The sequence below is a fragment of the Akebia trifoliata genome, chromosome 4 (assembly GCF_017979445.1).
Source record: "Akebia trifoliata isolate Shusen 1 chromosome 4, ASM1797944v1, whole genome shotgun sequence".
NCBI lineage: Eukaryota > Viridiplantae > Streptophyta > Magnoliopsida > Ranunculales > Lardizabalaceae > Akebia > Akebia trifoliata.
This window is the reverse complement of record NC_141378.1, coordinates 31,626,361-31,645,302: the sequence shown is the minus strand read 5'-3', so window position 1 is coordinate 31,645,302 and position 18,942 is coordinate 31,626,361. Positions and strand designations below refer to the sequence as shown.

Sequence of the window (18,942 nt, the reverse complement as noted above, 5' to 3'; positions counted from 1 at the left end):
AGTCATTGCAGGCCTCACTTGTGAGGCAGACTCCCTCCATCTCTGGGCGTACTCTTTTACTGTTTCCCTTTGCTTTCTAGTCATCTTGGCCATATCATTTCGATCCAAACCTACATCAGTGTTGAACCGATAATTATGCCAGAACATTTCAGCCAAGTCTTGCCAACTTTTGATAAGCGTATGGTCCAATCCGGAAAACCATTTAAGTGCTGGCCCTGTCAAGCTTCTTTGAAACAATTGCACCAGTAGCCTGTCATCTTCGCCGTATTGGCACATGGATCCGCAGTATAGTTTTAGATGTGACAGAGGACACCCCACCCCACTGTACTTCTCAAACTCCGGACATTTGAACTTGGCCGGCAACTGTGCATTAGGATAAAAGCAAAGGTCCCTGAATCTTGTCCCTCCTAAAGTATTTGCACCCTTCATTCGTCTCATTTCTTCTTGGAGAGACTCTATCTGCTGGGCCATTTTGTTATCAGTGGCATTTTTGGCCTCAGGCACCCTGAAGTCACACTCATCATCTGGGATTACCACCGGGGGTGGTTGATTCTGTGGGATGTAAAGTGGAGGGCCCTGATACATTGGCACCGTAGGAGGTGTGGTAGTCTGTTGATCTGGTCGTGTCTGTTCAAGGGGTTCTGGATTTGATCCAGATGCTTGGTGCTGAGCGGCTTGCGCTTGTAGGAAGTTAGTATTACTAAAAACAGCCATCAACATTTGTTCTTGTCTTTTCGTTGTTTCTATTAACTTCGCTATCATTGCATTAGCTTCAGCAAGTTCACTTGTCGCAGGTTGTGGGTCCTCTGAGTTGCTCATAGTTGATGTAGATCGAAGGAAATACGGAGGCTTCTCAGGTTGTTTGTACTTCTTTCGTTTGGCCACCTTTGGGTACAGAAGACCAAGCATTACTATCTTGTTTACAAAAAGAAAAATGCCTGACATTTTATTAGGTCGGGTAAAAGTTATTTATTTTAAAGCGAACGAGTTTTAAAGAAAGAGTTCTTTGGTTTGGAGCCGACATTAACGCGAAGTTGGCATTAACACGGGACTAGCAAAATATTTTGAAAAAGAATTACATCAACACAGAGTTGGCATCGACACGGAGTCGGGAAAACATTTTGAAAAATGTAGTTTCATCAGCACGGAGCTGGCATCGACACGGAGTCGGTAAAAATTTAAAAACGATTTCATCAGCACGGAGCTGGCATCGACACGGAGTCGGTAAAGCATTTTGAAAAAGTGAAATTTCATCAGCACGGAGCTGGCATCGACACGGAGTCGGTAAAATTTAAAAATGATTCCATCAGCACGGAGCTGGCATCGACACGGAGTCGGTAAAGTATTTTGAAAAAATGAAATTTCATCAGCACGGAGCTGGCATCGACACGGAGTCGGTAAAGTATTTTGAAAAAGAAATTTCATCAGCACGGAGCTGGCATCGACACGGAGTCGGTAAAATTTAAAAACGATTTCATCAGCACGGAGCTGGCATCGACACGGAGTCGGTAAAGCATTTTGAAAAAATGAAATTTCATCAGCACGGAGCTGGCATCGACACGGAGTCGGTAAAGTATTTTAAAAAAGATTTCATCAGCACGGAGCTGGCATCGACACGGAGTCGGTAAAATTTAAAATGATTACATCAGCACGGAGCTGGCATCGACACGGAGTCGGTAAGACATTTTGAAAAAGAAGATTACATTTTGAATTTTGTACACCAACCCATTAAACAATTCATTTATGCCATGATTATCCACAAATATACTGAAAGAAATTTCATTGAACTATTGAAAATTGTTTGACAAATAGGATTTTCATTGAATTACAACTTTCAAATAATCCTGTTTTACATTCTTTTACATGGACGCTTGGATTTGTTTTGATCGTCATCAGGATTGCTGGGACAATTAGGCTTGCTTCTTTTAGTTCTAACGACTGACTCTTTGAACTCTGCTGGTCCATCTGGATACCCTAAGGTGCGTTTGTTCCACGCCTTCTCAATGAGATGCACTAACTTTTCAGTCAATGGTTCGGGAGAAAAGAATTGTTTGTGTTGAGGTAGCGAAAATTCTATAGGTACTCCGTACTGTTCTGGGATCAAAGCAGGTTGGTAAAAAGATGTCTCATCTAGTCCGATCAAACGGACATAATAGGATCCTTTGGTACCTAAAACAGGGTAGTCCGTCATCCACCAAGGGCATCTCAAACCAATATGACGTGCAAGGCGAGAATCCAACCATTTGCCCCATGCCTTGACTGAGTTGTGACGCACTAACATGTTTCTCTTGGAAAAGTGCTCTGGTCTATACTCGAGGGTTGAAGGAATGTCCACAATTTTGAGACGGTCGCAGAGCCACATATAAAGTAGGTGAGGGCTTCCTTTGAAATCCCTTCCCTCACCATTTTTTATGGCATCCAAACCTGAGAAGGTTTCAGCTAGAATAAGAGGTACGGGATTGGCTTTTCTAGAGAGCTGGGAAGCTATGTCTATGAAAGACTCAGGAACAGTTTGACCCTCGCTTTTGGAGGTCAGTATGTATTGGGCTAGGATCCCTAAACACAATCGATAGTCTCTAGTGGCTCTCCAAGCTTCTGGTTTTACATTGATGGGATGACTGCGGGAGTGGTATGGACTCAATAAGGGTACTAAATCCAATCTCCCGTTACGGACTAAGGCCTTGGCTTCTTCCTTTGAAATGTTTAGGCCTGTGGCGAGATCACCAGAATATCCTGTCTTCAATGAAGGCCTGACTAGAGGACCTGAAGTAGATATCCCCATGATACCACAATAGTCTTCATGAGTAGGACACAAGTGCATATGCCCAATGTGGAAGATGTGAAGATAAGGATTCCAACGCTTAGCCATAGCGTGCAAAAGGTTCCAATCTATCTCAAACTCGTGGAAGTACAGAGCGCATCTCAACATGAATTTTGCAAAGTTGAATTTCTCTACGGTGTGCATCCCCGTGATGGTTGTTTTGACCAATTGGTCGATTGGGTTATTGCCTGCAGCCAGCATCCTGAGTTGACACAAGAGAATAGTTCAGTACATTTCCAAGGTCTATGTAAAACTACTTTTCTTTTGAAACACTTTCTTGAAAACGCTTTTCTTTTTTGAAATTTTGATTTTCATTTTGATTTAAATGGCCCGGCCTATCATGATCATTGGATCGAGATGGACTGGGTCATTATTGAATTTTTGCAAGAAATGGATTCTTTATTGGGTCGGTGTACCCATTTTAATTTCTGAAAACAAAATTTTGACCCTTGAGGACAATCATACACTTTGATCATTCACATACATCAATCATCGAGTTTCTTTCAACAACCCGGGAACACCCGCGATAAGTTCGAGTCGTGACTTACAGGGAAGGCTTCTAGACTCTAAGCTTACTACTGCAATGCATTTTTATCTGGCCACTCTTGCCCAAGCACACCTATATACCTCTCAAGCGTACTCAATCAGACGGTACGTGGTGACTTGGTTTGATATACCGTATAGGTGACAATCTAAAACTTCAATTCACTTCTCTGAAGCCAAAAACAGCCAGTTTGATCCCCAGTTGAGAGGTGGCGCACGATGCTGAGCAAAGGCCCGCTTAAGTACCTCTCGTCTAGAATAGACGTAATCTATCCCCCTCGTACAGTAGGGTACAGCGGGGCAGGATCTTGCTTAGGCACTGGTTTTGACCAAGAAGTGCAATTGATGTACTTAGATTATCTTTTATATACCTATGGGTACGAGTCAAGAGTTGTAGCTTTCATAAATGGTTTTCGCATCCCGCGAGGGGACCGACCACGTACTAGTACTACGTTGGCAATCGGGACATGTGACCGTGCGGCTTACAATAGGACAAAGGCTCAGGTCGCTCCAACGTGGGTGTATCAATATACCTTTCAGAATCACCTGATCAAACGGTATTGATGCCCCAGTTTTATATACCTTACGGTACGTGATTGGAGTTGTGGTTTTCATGAATGACGTCGCATCTCCGAGGAGACCGGGCCACGCACTAGTGCCACGTTGGCTATTAGGGACATGCAAGCGTGCAATACAGTAATGTAAACGTGCTAGTGGTGTGTGCAAATAGGATAGGGTGCGCCCGGGGCATTTTCCAGATGGGTGGGCCCGTTGGCCAGATCATAACTTTTTAGATAATTTGTCCATAAGGGTTGCACATTCATAGTTAAGCATCAACCAATCGATTTTTTTTTTTTTTATCATTTTTTTCAATTTTATGAATGAACTAATCATAAAAGGACTTCTCTTTTTTTATTATAGTCCAACCGATGATCACTTTGAATTTTCATTTTGATCAATCAAAAAGTGGCGAGCGGTACGCCCTGAGTTTGAAAAAGATGATCCGTTTGATCTTTTGAAGCTTTAAAACTTAAAATAAAAATAAGTTCCAAAAGGAAAGTTTCCAAGACTGATGTAAGGAACAAGTTGAGCAAAAAAAAAAATTTTTTTTTTTTTAATTTAATTAATTTTTTTTTAATTAATTTTTTTTTAATAAAAATTTTTTGTGCTCATTTTGAGGCACATTGCCTCTGGTTTTTGGCTTGGGCCAAATTTTTTTCCCCTTTTTTATGCTTTTCTTTCCTACTCATTTTGTATCGCGACGAGACGTCAAACGGAAATGATAGCGTAAACGATAGTAAATGAGCTCAAAAACCGATTCTGACTTGTCAAAATGTTGCTGACTTTGTCACATTTGGTAGAAAATTTTGTTCTACCCCAAATCGATATGCACTAATAGCTAATCGGAGATCGGACGAGAAAGTTATGATCATTTTAAGTTCGACTGTCCATTCGGCCAAAAAAGAAGAAAAACGACTTTTTTTTTATTTTTTTATTTATTTTTTTTATTTTTTATTTTTTTATACACATTTTGAGGCACATTGCCTCTGGTTTTTGGCTTGGGCCAAAAAAGAAATTTTTTTTATTTATTTGTTTGATGATACGCATGCTTAAAATGACATAATCGGAGAAATAAAGTGAAAATCGGATTTTTTATTTTTATTTTTTTTTTCAAGCGAGTAAATAAATAAAGGAAACCTACCTAAAAAATAAATACAACAAATACAACAAGTATTGTTAGCTTGCAAAAATAAAAAAAATAAAAATTGAAACCTTTCCTTTTTTACCAAAATAACCGAGTTGACACGAGGGTGGAGCCTTTACTCCCCAGTGGAGTCGCCAAGCTGTAGACGCGGGATTTCGTCATTACGACGGCCACATCTACTATGATTTGGAGTCGCCACCATTCATATTGTAAGTGGGTGTGAATGGTCACCCGATGTGCATTTTTGAAAAAGTGACATTTTGGCATTTTAGTGACTCACGTGGATAAGGTACGGATCAAACCTTAAGATCCGGGGTAAGCGGCTCGGTTGGAGAAAAGGGAAGGTGTTAGGCACCCTTTTCTCCCCACTAAATAGTGGTAACCTCAACTCAACTCGGTCATTTGATTAAAAAAAATACGAAAAATGATGTGCCACGTGTTGTGCATTTGTACCCTAGATAGGGGTTCATTTTCGGCTTGATCATAGGGTCATTCCATTGATGGAAATGACCCTTATGAACCTTTAGCCTTGGGGTCCATTCATCCTAAAAAATAAAATGAAGGGGAGAGGGTGATAGAAGAGGGAGGAGGAGAGGGTGTAGAAGAGAGATGGGGAGGGATTGCCTTGAACCCACCTTGTATCTTGTTTCTTCTTGAGTCCTTAGTATTTTAAACAAATACAACTCTTTTTTTTTATTGAAGGAGTAGAGAAGAGATGATAATGGAGATGAGTGTAGTGTGTGATTTTTTTTTTTATGAGACTTGGGGAGGGTTAGTGTGAGGGAATTGATGAGATTTTTCTTAGTGAGAGGGGTGATAGTTGTTAGTAGAGAGAGTTGGAGAGAATTTTGTAGTGAAGGTTGGGCCATTTTTGGGAAGAGGAGGAGGGTATTTATAGATGTTGAGGAGTTATTTTAGGGATATAATGGGGTGAAGTGAAGAAAAAGGGTAGAATGGTTATGAGTTTGAGAGAGAAGTGGGTGTAATTTAGAGGAGATTGGAGGGTATTTAGGTAAGGAGGGTTAAATGGGTGAGTTTTGACCCAAATGGTTTGGATCCTACCCAACCCATTTGGGTGGAGTGTTTGGTGAGGTAAGTTTAAGATGGTGGTTGTGATTTGATTTAAGAGCATGGAGGATTTAAAGAGGTGGTTAATGATATTTTGGGAGGGTGAGGGAGATGATGCCATGTGTTAAGGTGGGTGGAAATGAAGGGTTGGGATAGGTTGATGGGAGAGGTTGAGTGTTTGACTTGAGAGGATGGTGTAGGTTTAGGTTGTAGATGTAGGTTTTGTAGGGAATGATGAGGGTAGATTAGGGGAGGTATAGGTTAGGGGTGTGGGTAGATGTGTTTGATTTGAGAGAAAAGGTGATGGGTTGATGTGTGGGTAGATGAGATTTAAAGCAAATTAATGGGGTAGGTAGTTGGGTGAGGGAGGTGAGATGGGGTGATGACATGTGTCATCTTTTGATGATAAAAGAGTGATTGGTTGATGTGGGTTGTGGTTTATGGGTTAGGGTTGTGGGTTGGATAATGAATTGGATATGGTTAATGATTTGTGGGCTTTGTAGTGTTGGACTTGGGTTTTAGAAATGGTTTTTACGGATACGGAGGCGGAGCGGTGATAGTAGAGAGGGGTAGGCATCTCAAGTCTCACTTTTTTAATTTTTAATTTTTTTAGATTTTTACAATCATTAATTTGATACAAAAATGTCACGTGTTGGCGAATCGGGCTTTTTAGGCCCGTTGGTGAAATTTATCGAAAATTTGACGTTTTTTATTTTGAAAGCGGAGCGGTGAATGTTGGGAAAGCGTAAGGTTGGCCGAGTCCTTTTGGTGGCCTCCTAAACCATTGAGAGGTCTTAGGGGCCTCGGTTTGGTCAAAATGTTATTTTTCAACGACTTGGGCCCTTAAGGCCCGTTGACACATTTATTTGGAAAATCTGTATTTTTGGGCCTTTTCGAGAAGTGGCCCGTTCAAATTGAGGTGTCTACAGGGTGAGTTCAATTGAGGTGGTACCTAACCGAGTCAGTTGGGTGAGCTAACTCATAGAGGAATAATGTACTTTCCATCTCATCTTTCAGAGTCATGAGTCGTGCCATGAATCATGGGCCTAGTCGCGGGTCCTAGAACTCAGAATGTAACATGACCCGAATTAAAATCTAATTTAGACCCTCTTAGATTCTGACCCAAAATTTCTCTAAAACACAAAAGTTTTAGATTTAAATGTTTCATTTCTAGAACATTTGTCCGTTTTCAAAAATATTAAGTGTGCTGTCCGTAGTGACCTAATTTTTAAAATGTGACAGTTCTGTCCTCAAGGGGACAGCGCACCTTGGTTCGATAAATCTTTAAATTACTTAAATAAAATCTTCTAAACTGTATTTGTTTTATATTTTATTGTAAAAGATAATTAAATTGTTTTCCAACGGTGTATGGCACATTCCTTTTCGAGTTCTTTTGATTAAGTCAATAAAATTATTTTTTTCAAAATGTACAAACTCTATCATTAATCACTACAAAAAAATTGACAAATAGGAACATACCTTTAAAACGGTATTAAGCCGTACTACTTTCTAAAAGCCATTTTAATTGGGATTTTAAACGTCCAAACACACCGTCTCTTTCTAGTCGAATTTGGAACGAACCTCACTCTCGCTCGATCTCACCTCTCTCTCTCTCTCTCTCTCCGGTGATCGAACTCTCAGTCTCTCTCTCAGTCGCTTTCTCAGTCTCTCCCTCGATCTCTCTCCCTTGATCGATCTTATATCCCCCTCGGTTATGGCTTCCTCTAAAGAACGCGATAGCTTCGTTTATGTCGCTAAACTCGCAGAACAGGCAGAATGATACGATGGTTAGGGTTTTTTCTTTTCTTTTCTTCTGTGGACCTCGAATATCAATTCGATTAGGGTTAGGGTTTGAATCATTTGACGAATTATTAGGTTTTAATTCTATTTGTTTCTTTGGTTTTGGCAGAAATGGTGGATTCGTGCAGAGTTGATGACTCGGAGAAGGTTAGTCTCGCCGGAATCCACCGGAATTGTCACAGTGTCTGCATGACATAAGAGTATGTTTATTCTTTCTTTTATTTTTAATAATAAATAGAGAGCAACAATCTGTCATATAAACCAGACTAGAAGAAAAAAAATGTGTCATATAAGACATGAGTATGTGATGTTCTTGATTTTATACTAGCAGACGATAACATATAATAAAGGTAGACAATGTACATGAAAATTTTAAAACAATCCTTAAAATTAATTTTCTAATTTTTTTTTTTTTTTTTCATGTTATGCAATTTTAGTGGCAATTCTAACCTAACATGAATAGTATTTTTGGTAAGTCAGATGCAAAAGCACGTACCACCCAATAGTTTAATATAATTATGAAAGTATCTAGAGAAAATGTTTGTTCACCAAATACCCCCTAATTTCTCTAAATCAGATCAATTTGGTCAACACAACTTCGATGGGTGGTAGCCTCAATGGATGGTTTAGATTGTCCAAGAAGTTTGGTGCGGGGGCTATCCCCATCAAGTAGATGCTCGTTGGTGAGTTGGTCCTGATTTGAATCACAGGTGGGCAACATGCATATTTCAAGGGGCCCATACTATTGTCAATCTCAATTCATATTTGCTTCTGTGGCCTAGATCAAATTTTAAAAACAAAATTCTATCCCCATAGCTTCTTGCAGCTCTAATTGCAATGTTTTAATTATCATCCTGATTATGCTGTTGAACCACGCTCTTTCTATTTGCAGGGATTTTACAAACCCAAATCTGGCTTCTGAACAGAAAGGCAAATCCTCACATGTATGTATGTTCCCTTGTTTCATTGTATTTCCCAAGTTTTCTATGCAGTTCTCATCATTATCCTTTTTTTCTTTCTTTACAAGCTTTATGAGTTATCATTTTAATGTTTGTTCCTCAGACTTTCTCTTGGATTTTCATGATTTCAAATCTACTTGAAGTGTCGAAAGAGAGACATTTACTTTTTTTTCTATATTGTGGAGTCATTGTGCTTATGTTTATTTTTTGCAATTGTTCTTCTCTTAAATAAAACAAATCACAGACACTGCACCCGACTCCACAACACAACGCAACATAAATCAGTAACCATATACAATTTTTTGACTTTTTAAAGTGGTGGATTTTGTTGGGCCAGTCTGGGCCAAAACCAGACCCTTGGAGAGCTCTAATTTATAAAGGGTTAGACAAGAAGACATGGTTTCACTGTGGTGGTTGGGTGTGCAGGTCACCTGTGGTGAAGCTAAGCCCATCAAAGACTTTAGTAGGCAAGCCTGTGTCAAGCAGAGTAGCCCATTTTTCAATCCAAACACAAATGCATATGCATTTTAGGTGTTTCATAAAGATATATTCAATGGAGAATTCACCACTTTTAAAAGTGGGGAATTTGTTGCTTTAGACTGAGCTGGATGTAGATCTGAGCCGAGACTGAGTCAATGCTTCTCTTGATTGCTTTAGATTTGTTTTGACCGAGCTGTAAAGAAGTCGGAGCTATAGTTGGGCCGCCCAACTTCTTCCCACTGCCTAAATATTAGGCCCTTACTGATCTAGGCTCTGATTCCTTTCTTCGATATAATGCATGGGTGTGGTGAAATCTGAGGAACACATGTGATGGTCTTGAGTAAGGGGTAATTTGGAATATGTTCAGTTTGGACTCATCAGATTTCTCAAAAAAATTTAATTTTAATTTTAACGCATTAGAATTTGTGCAACAGTCTGGTTATTTGTTTTTAAAAAACAAATTGGTGAGACCCTTTAGTCCATTTATTGGATAGGCAGGATAACTCAAGAGAATTGAATCTTGTCTGGAGATCTCATCGGGTTGGGAGTCCTAATCCACAGTGCCATGTGCCCCACAAGTACTACAGATGTAGGGAGGGCAGATTTGACTCATTGATTGCCTGTTCTGGTTCATTTTGGAAGAAAATAGAACCTATTTTTGCTTCTGTCAGCTCAGAGGACACAGCCTACTTGAAGCAACAGGTGGTAACCAGGATTGACTTATTCACATAAAATTTACTGAATGCTTTATTTGTGATTTTATTTGTTTTAAATTTTTTACTTACAGGTTGCTTTATTTTCTTGTTTTGACCTTTGGATCAGTTACATTTTGCGGCAGAGCTTGAAGAAAGTCTGTCTCACATGTTTGGGACTGACTGTAATGTTCTAGTACTGAATACACTTTCTCCATGTGTTAGTATGCATCCTTTGACAAGAAGATGATTAGCATTCTCCTGGAAACTTTTGTTTGGAACAATAGACTCATTCAATCCCCTACCTTCACGGACTGATGTGTTTTGGCCAAAAAGTGAGCTCACAATTCCCATGTGTATAGTTGTTGGTTGAAATTCAACTTCAAGTTTGACTTAGTCAATGCATGTACCATTTATGTTTGTAGACGTGAAACCTACATCGTCGACAATGATCCTAACTATCGCATTACCATACCCCCATTCTAACTTTGTTTTGGTATCTAATACTCATGTAATGTTAGTTGAATGTTTTATATGAATGGCATATGTGACTTGGAATACTCATGACCATTTTTTTTGGCAGGTTTGTCGTGGAGGTAATGCTTCAAAGAATGGAGTCAGTACATTACGTCATATTGTGGGATAAACGACTGTCTTAAACAGTCGTTTTTGAAAAAAACGACTGCCCTTGCAGTCGTTTTAAAAGGAGTCGCGATTAGAATGCGACTGTTGAAGAAAGTCGAGAAAAACGACGGCTTTCGACCGTTAAAAAGCCGTCGAAAACAACAATGGCTTTCGACCGTCAAAACAGCCATCGAAAAAAACGAAGGCTTTCGACCGTCGAAAAAAACGACGGTTCTAGACAGTCATTTTTACGAATTTACAATTAAAAAAAATTAATTTTCTAATTTCATAATTTGAGAATAAAATTGTTCTAAACGATTTCGTTCCACACTGCTCTCAACTCTATGCTGACGTGGCAGTGGGCTATAGATTTTTTCCTCGAGATGTAAGATTAAATCCTTAATTTGATCATATTTCAATCCATAAAAATTATACACACCATCTATTTTAAAAATTAATAGTAACTGAAGCTCTTGTTTTCTTCTTCTTTTATAGAATTTTTCAATAATTCCAAATACAATCAAGATCAATTGGTCCAACTGAAGTAGATGGTTCTTAATCTTCAAAAGAATTTGTACCCATTTGAAGATTTGAAACAATTGATTAGCTTTCAGTGTTCATATCTGTAGTTCTCGTACTCAACTGTCATTTTCTCGCTGTCCGTGACAAAGTACGGGGAGATATAACCACGATCAAATTGCATCCCTTCCACAACATAATGACTGTTCTCAGAGCTTTTTCCTTCTTCAAGTGTCACCACACCCTTTCTGCCCACTTTTCTCATGGCTTCAGCTATCATATTTCCTACATCTGCTAGTTCACTGTCTTCAACCTGCAACACCAAATATTATTTTAGGTAACTACTGCAGGGTCAAAGCAATAAAACTCATTGGAGACCATTAAAAGTTACCTCTTTCGACATTAGCTTAAGCTCAGCAACTAAAGCTTTGGTTGTCTTCTCGATACCTCGAGTAATTTGAACAGGGTTCGCACCAGCTGCTACCACCTGGATGAATTACCTCCTCATTAGTGATACATTTTGTCAAGGAAAGATACTTTTTATAATTCTTATAGCAAATCAGGTGAGAATGCAAACCTTAACACCTTCAGCAATCAGACCTTGTGCAAGAACAACAGAGGTTGCTGTACCATCCCCAGCCAAGTCATTTGTCTTTGCAACAGCTTGTCTCACCAACTTAGCACCAATATTCTTAACAGTGTCCTTTAACTTGTCTCATTAGTCAGCTTGCTCGATTTCTTTAGAATTTTATAATAAACATGATCTTGAATTTTATAATAAACATGATAAACATGATCCAATGAATGAAAGCAGATAATAAAAATAAATACACACACTTGCCATCCACCAAGGTTGAGTTCCATCATTTGCTGGGCTGAACCTGGAGACAATGAATTAAGTAACTATCTGCCTTTTTATTAAGAGATTAGAGTATAAATAAAAAGGAAAAAACAAAACAATCAAGTCTATTCCAAAGGTATACTCACCTCATGTTGTCGCTGTGTGCTTAGCCATGTCTGTTATGTTGTTCATCGAGAGGATTTTTGACCAATGTATAAACTAATTAAACAAAGGGATGAATTAAATTATAAAAATGCAAAGTCAGTTTATCTTAATTTCACAATGTTCTAACAAACAAGAAACAACTATCTATCTATCTATCTATGAAAATGACACTAATATAGTCTGCCCCCATGAACATGCATGCAATATGCTAAATAAACTACTAGAGAACTCAGTTGCTGCAACCTCAGAATAGATTGCCTTCCGGTCTCTGTTGATCATCTGCATTAAGGTTTCCCCACCCACCACCCCAACAAGAAGTATTTCATCAGATCTTCTTGTCAACCCACACAAACACAACTAAAATACAAACTTTTGTTAACGCCACCTCAAATCATATGTAAAATCAGCACACTGTAAAAAATGGATTCAAATATTTTGTGGAGAATTTAAATACTTGGTAGTGACTCTTGAGCTCTCAGTCACATTATGCCAGGTGTAATGGGACATGACAATCCCGCAAAAGAACACTGTGAGAATAGCACTTAAATCGAATAACTGCAATACAAATTGAATTTACCAATGTTAGGGGTAAAGTATTGAAGATGTTGCATCCAATTCAATCTAAATGGAGAATTTTAAATAAATAAAAACAGGACCCCCTGGGAGGTAAACCAAAAATTAGGGGGGGGGGGGGGGGGGTAAGAAAAACCTTACTTCTGCTAGCATGTAGGAGAGGTAAGCCATAAGCATCATAAGTGTAACCTCGCGATCAGTAGAGTGCCTGGAATTCATGAGAACTAGCCATTAGGTTTTTCCAGAAAAATGTAATAAAAAATTCATCAATTATGCTTCCACCACATCAATTGTGTGGGATGATACAAAACTGAATCTTCAATGAGCTCAAAGACATTAATTTGTACATAAAAAGGAAAATCTGAGGTAGCATCAGTTAAACTAGAAGGATGACAACAATAGCATTGCAGCAAATGCGATGCAATCAGTGGGATGGGGCCCATCACCACAAGTTCTGCCACTATATGTGAGGCTGTTAGACAGTTTTTTCCAGTCCACGGGATCAGTAAATTATTATTTCTCACATTAAAAATCGGGTACTTTGTTTTACCAAAACCTGATAGACAAGGAAAAATGATCATACACAACATTATGAGACTAGATGGACAGAGAGCAGTAGTTGAGTTCATAATTAGAAAAAGTTTCCAAATTCAGAAAAATTTACACAACAATAAGCATTATGAAAGTGTAAGAGTGATTTCATTAACCAACCTGCTGAAGTACAACTTTTTGATAATATACGCACTAAGTAGACCAACCTGCAAGAGAAAAAGAAGAAACATCATAGATCCGGTTGGATAATTCTGGGCCATTCAACAATTTTTTAATAGTACCCAATCCAGCAATCGTTTATTTCTCAAGACCGAAGAACACATGATACCTGTTATTAGTAGTTGTTCTGTTATTTAGTTGCATCGAACCTATTAGTTACAAGTTTTAAGTAATTTTTAGTGTGTTTTAAGTATTGTAAGATCAGACGACTACCTAGAATCACTTGCTCGAGGTACAGAACTCCCCGGTGGAAGTGAAGGATTCACACCATGGAGATTTCTAAGATCAAAAATCACTGTGTGGATTGTTAACTACATAATCCATCCAGTCCTCTGCATTCTTTTGGACATTTGAAAGATAATGTGAAGTTGTGAAATGTACGAATAAGACTTTTGTTATGATGATATATGTACCAAGTATGTATATTTGTTTCTCCACTGAAGTTGAGAACTTCATTACAGATTCTCCCCTTGATGCTGGGCATAGTTACAATATTTTGGATCCGTAATTATTTGGTGAGGCCCACAAGTAGTTACATTTATAAAGCAGTCACATTTATAACAACTTCCATTATTATCGTATGACATATTAGAGCACATAAAGAGTAAACAATACAGAATAAATGGTACTATGTATCCCAAGTTTTTAGAGACAGAAAAGTAAACATCGGAACATCATTAACTATCTATCATGTGGTACTATTTATCCCAATGAAATCTGCAAACTATTTACTGAAATATTGGTCTCGGACAATATTTAAAATCATGGTAGAAATTGAAGAAGATTGAGGAATCAGACTCGAACATATTGAACATGTTTCTGATTAGAGGATAAATTAATTCTTTAGTATCGTGTCGTGAGGTTTAAATTTAGAGAAGTATGCTCTATTTTAGTTGTAGATCATCCAATGGTATCAACTATAGGGACAATGTGTTCATGAGGTTGATAACATCGATTGCCACTCCTTAAGTCCTTATTCCTCAAACCAACCCCAAATCAAAAGCGACAGAAACACATCCATCACGTTGTCTACAACACAGCAATGGAAAAGTTGCTCAAAACAGCCCTAATTAAATGAGAGATAGAGAGAGAAGCCAAGCAATAAATTTATGAAGGGCTTAAGAGGTTCATGGAAGAAATCTTAAGAGGTTTATCGAACCCAAGTGACAAATTAAAAGAGTAAGATTACAAGGCCAAAACAGATTAGAATCTTAGGAGGGACATTCTCATCTAGAATATTACAAACATCACCTAGAACATTAAGTAGCTATGTTTGTCTCTCTGAACAACAACAAACTCGATTTACCAAGGATCTTGGAATCAGTTTGGCATACAACATGGTTACAATTGAAAGGATTTCAAGTTCTTAAATATGAACACTCATTTCACATTTAAAAAAAGATGGGCAATCTGTTTTTGGTATGTTGGGACAATCAAATTTAGCATAAATAAGATCATGCTTGGAAGGATGATAACACAATTCTATACGCTAGATAAAGAGTGCCCTAATCAACGGTAAACTATAATATTCTGGGCATCTATATGCCTAAGAACAAACAATGACAACTCTGGTTGAAATGAATCCTAGTACTTAAGGAGTCAGGAACACTTCCCGACCACACAACTCACTAACAAAGAATTCCTATACAATTGAACTCTACTCTTTCTCCCCAATAAAAAGTGGATTTATACTAAGATGTTAAGTGAGCGACTTTAGCCCATAAAACAAATGGCTAACATTTTGCACTGCAACAGTAGACACACTACCGAACCACATAAATTCTGTGTTTTTTCTGTGTGATCATTGTTTTCTTTGTTGCTTTTATGTCATTTTTGTTGTTGTTTGGTTGCACTTTATACAAGAAATGTCATAATGTCAAATAAGGATCATGGGTAAGGCTCACTGAAACCTTTAACACTGTCCTACACACAGTTCAACTTGGAGCACTCTTCAGATATTTTAATTTGAAAGCTGCCTAAAATACACGGATTCAATTACATCATACAAGACCACAATAAAGATTTAAGAATTAAGTGGCTAAGTGTCATTACGCATAAAAATTTCAAGAAAAGTCCTCTATGCAATTACATCATACAAGAACAGATAATGATCTAAGAATTAAGGAAAAATCAGAATAAAATTTTCGAGAAAGTCCTCTACAACTATCAACTAAAGATTATTTGTTCAGATAGTTTAGCTACCCCAATTCCAATTACTAATGGGTTGTAAAACCTTTAAATTCCAAAACAAAACAAAAAAAAAAAAAAACCCAAAGTAAATTGAACCTAAATCACAAATGGGTTCTCTCTAAGCTCACCTGTATTGGCTGTTTAACTTCAATTTGGTATTGATGGTGAATATGCTTCCACTAGACTTTAACAATCCAACTCACTGATTCTTTGTTCGTGGGCTTTGAGCTTGAATGAGGTTTCTATAAAATCATGTGAGTAACTTTTCTTCACACCAACACCATTGGCTTTGTCACCATCTACTCTCAGCCTACACAACCACAAGCCCACAGCTATGATTTGAGTACCAGCATGAATAAAGTACAACCAAGAGACACATATATAACTTCAACTAATATCCCATCAAATGGTCGACATGGAATTTAAGGCCTCCCCGCATGGAAGCTTAGAAATTTTTTTGGTTAAAATGTAATTTTTACTATTTTAGAAATTATTAAGAAAGCTACTAGTATTGGAATACAGGCAAATAATGTAAATTTAATCACCCACAAACCTTCTAGCTTCTTCATCCCGTAGTTTAGCGTCCATTTCCTTGCTTGGAGGATATGGTGGGAGGCTTGAATGCTCACACACATCTGCCCTCACAGTTTTCTAAGAGAGCACAAGGGAATAAAAATGTATCAAAAAACAGAGAGATGAACACTCATTGAAAAGTGATACATATGAATTTCTTGTTAACATACTTGATATTCAACAAACCTTGTAAGAGGAAAAAATCATAAAGTAAAGAAATTGGGAAAGAGTACATTGCAATCCATACACTCATGCAACATTTCAAATGTAATGTTTGAGTTGTATATTTAAGTCAATTAAACAAAAAATCTAAAATGGTAAAACATAGTAGGATGGTCAGAGATAACAACAATTTCATGCAACATTTCAAATGCAAGAGCTTGCCAATCCCAAATTTCTTATGAGAGAGTAGGAACTAGAAGGTGCTTTGTAGGCTATAATAATTGGTAAAAGGCAAGCCAGTTTTTTACACTCCATTGGGTATCTTAGACAAATGATGAAAATTTTGTGTGGCCAACACTTACAAGATAGATGAATCCCATTTACAAAAGGAGACAATCATAATCACTTGTTAGAGTCCAACGACTTTAGGATAAGTAGAATTAAGGTTGAGTATGTGGATTTTAAATTCACTATCTACACCAAGGATTTTAAGTGTAATCTCTGGTAAAGAGTACATGAGTCCTTTTTTGTGTTCCAATGTCTATGGTTTGCTCAATCATAAAGCAATAATGGTAACAGAATGTGTTTATTAATGTTAAACTACACATTGAAAAATGTATTGCAAGAATAAGCAAGAAGCTTACAAAGGAAGAGATGCTTCGAAAATAGATGGAACAAAAGTAAGGTTATTTACATTATTAGGCACCATGGGTGCTACAATATTTGTAAACCCCAAAGGCAAGCTACCAACAACATAATTGTACAAGCTGCTAACATAAAGGAGGTGGGATCCACCACTCAATGGGGTCATCAACTTGATCAAGACATAAGTTTTCTTCTTTACTTTGTTAAGTTTCTTTGCTCAGATGGTGTGATTTCCTGTTCAGAATGCCTAAGGATTAATGAGATTCTAGACCTCCAAGAACTAGTGAGACTTTATTTGTATCCTCTTCTCACATATCTATTTTTGTTATCACACTTCCAACAACTAAGTCATACACCTATGTTTTGCTACTAAAGGTGGATATTTCCTACAACTACCCTACATTAGTATATAAACTACTAAAATTGTTGCAGATTTGATAGTTCTAATTCCACTTATTTTCTAGAACCAACAAAAACCAGAACCGATAAAATATAGTGGTTATAATTCTTATTTTCATAGGAACTGAACCAGAACCGACTCATTGCAACCTGTACTTATCTTCCTATGTAATCTTTACTCCCAATAGTATAACAAGATTTATACATACATTTCTTGTTTCCAAATATTGGGAACTACTTTCAAGTTTCAACACTACAAGAGCTCTCTTTGTCACAGACACAATCACAATCCAGCATACTAAGAGAAAAACTTTTTGAGGGACAACTACAAATTAATTAAGCTGAGCAGCTTGGGAATAAAAAAAAAAGGATTGAAAAACTGCAACATCAAATCATAAAAAAGAAGTCCAACTAAATGAGTTTGATTCATAAGAAATCGGATTCCCAAAAAATTATAAAAAGAAAAAAATCAGTTAATTCGTACTAAACTATGATGAAGTATAAAAAAAATTCATGTGTAGATTACTAGTTAATGGACAACTATTAGATAGAGGAGCAATACTCATATCAGTACAAGATGGTTGAAAAGATGTCACATGCCTTTTCCATACATGAGGCACACATCCAATTATTAGATCAGATGTTCAAAACCAATAAAAGAACACCAAACAAACTATAACTTTCAAGGATCAAAGCCAAATATAGTCATTTGAAATCAGCAAGTATATTACATAACATAGCAGAAACTCCAATTAACACAATGTGCATAATTTGCAATACACTCATTATTTACAAATCAAGCTTGGATCAGATCTTTGAATTGACCCGATCCATTGCTAATCCTCCAAAAAAGAATGACTTCAAATGAAAAAAATATCTGAAACCCTAAATTAATTAAGGAAAATCTGATATTCAATAAAAAAAAACTTTAATATACCTAAAGATTCGATCACAAACCAAGCAAAGGGAGGGAGATCGAACAATGCCCTAAAGCTTTCGATCAAACGCCGATCGATTCTGCCGTAAAACTTGCAAATCGAAATTTGATTGCGTCTTCAAAATCATAGATTATGTGGGTGAGAGATCGAGCGAAGATCTTTCACTCAAACTCCGATCGATTTCTTTACAAAAAAATCGAGACAGAGTCGAGTAAGAGAGAGAGATAGATTCAAGAAAGAGAGTGACAGATTCGATAGAGAGCGAGAAGAACGACGGATGAGAGAGAGAGAGAGAGAGAGAGAGAGAGAGAGAGAGAGAAAGAGACCGATTTGAGAGAGAGACAGTCGAGAGAGAAGAGAGTAGAAGTTCGACTGTGGCGGAGATCGAACTTCTGTAAACGAAGGTCAGCAAGGTGTTTTTTTAAGAGTGACTATTGGCACCCCAACTTTTACTTATTACCGTCCGTGAGTATG

At 37.6% G+C, this 18,942-nt stretch overlaps 1 protein-coding gene and 1 long non-coding RNA gene across 3 annotated transcripts; one reads left to right on the top strand and one right to left on the bottom strand.

Annotated features, from left to right (window-relative positions):
• Window positions 1-7,218: 7,218 nt before the first annotated feature.
• On the top strand, window positions 7,219-11,177 carry LOC147404725 (uncharacterized). Of its 2 annotated transcripts, XR_015177881.1 has the most exons (5): window positions 7,219-7,924; window positions 8,047-8,137; window positions 8,830-8,881; window positions 9,871-10,078; window positions 10,199-11,177. It is a non-coding gene; the product is annotated as an uncharacterized LOC147404725 (long non-coding RNA). The 2 variants fall into 2 exon arrangements; XR_015177882.1 differs by lacking the exon at window positions 9,871-10,078.
• LOC147404724 (ruBisCO large subunit-binding protein subunit beta, chloroplastic-like) lies at window positions 11,153-18,873 on the bottom strand. Its single transcript, XM_086440792.1, has 8 exons — window positions 18,468-18,873; window positions 16,305-16,402; window positions 15,880-16,061; window positions 13,502-13,548; window positions 12,199-12,998; window positions 11,789-12,092; window positions 11,603-11,698; window positions 11,153-11,524 (listed from the first exon to the last, which is right to left on the bottom strand). The coding sequence occupies exons 7-8, from the start codon at window positions 11,612-11,614 to the stop codon at window positions 11,303-11,305; spliced, it is 234 nt and encodes a 77-aa protein (XP_086296918.1). The 5' UTR covers window positions 11,615-11,698; window positions 11,789-12,092; window positions 12,199-12,998; window positions 13,502-13,548; window positions 15,880-16,061; window positions 16,305-16,402; window positions 18,468-18,873; the 3' UTR covers window positions 11,153-11,302.
• Window positions 18,874-18,942: the final 69 nt, after the last annotated feature.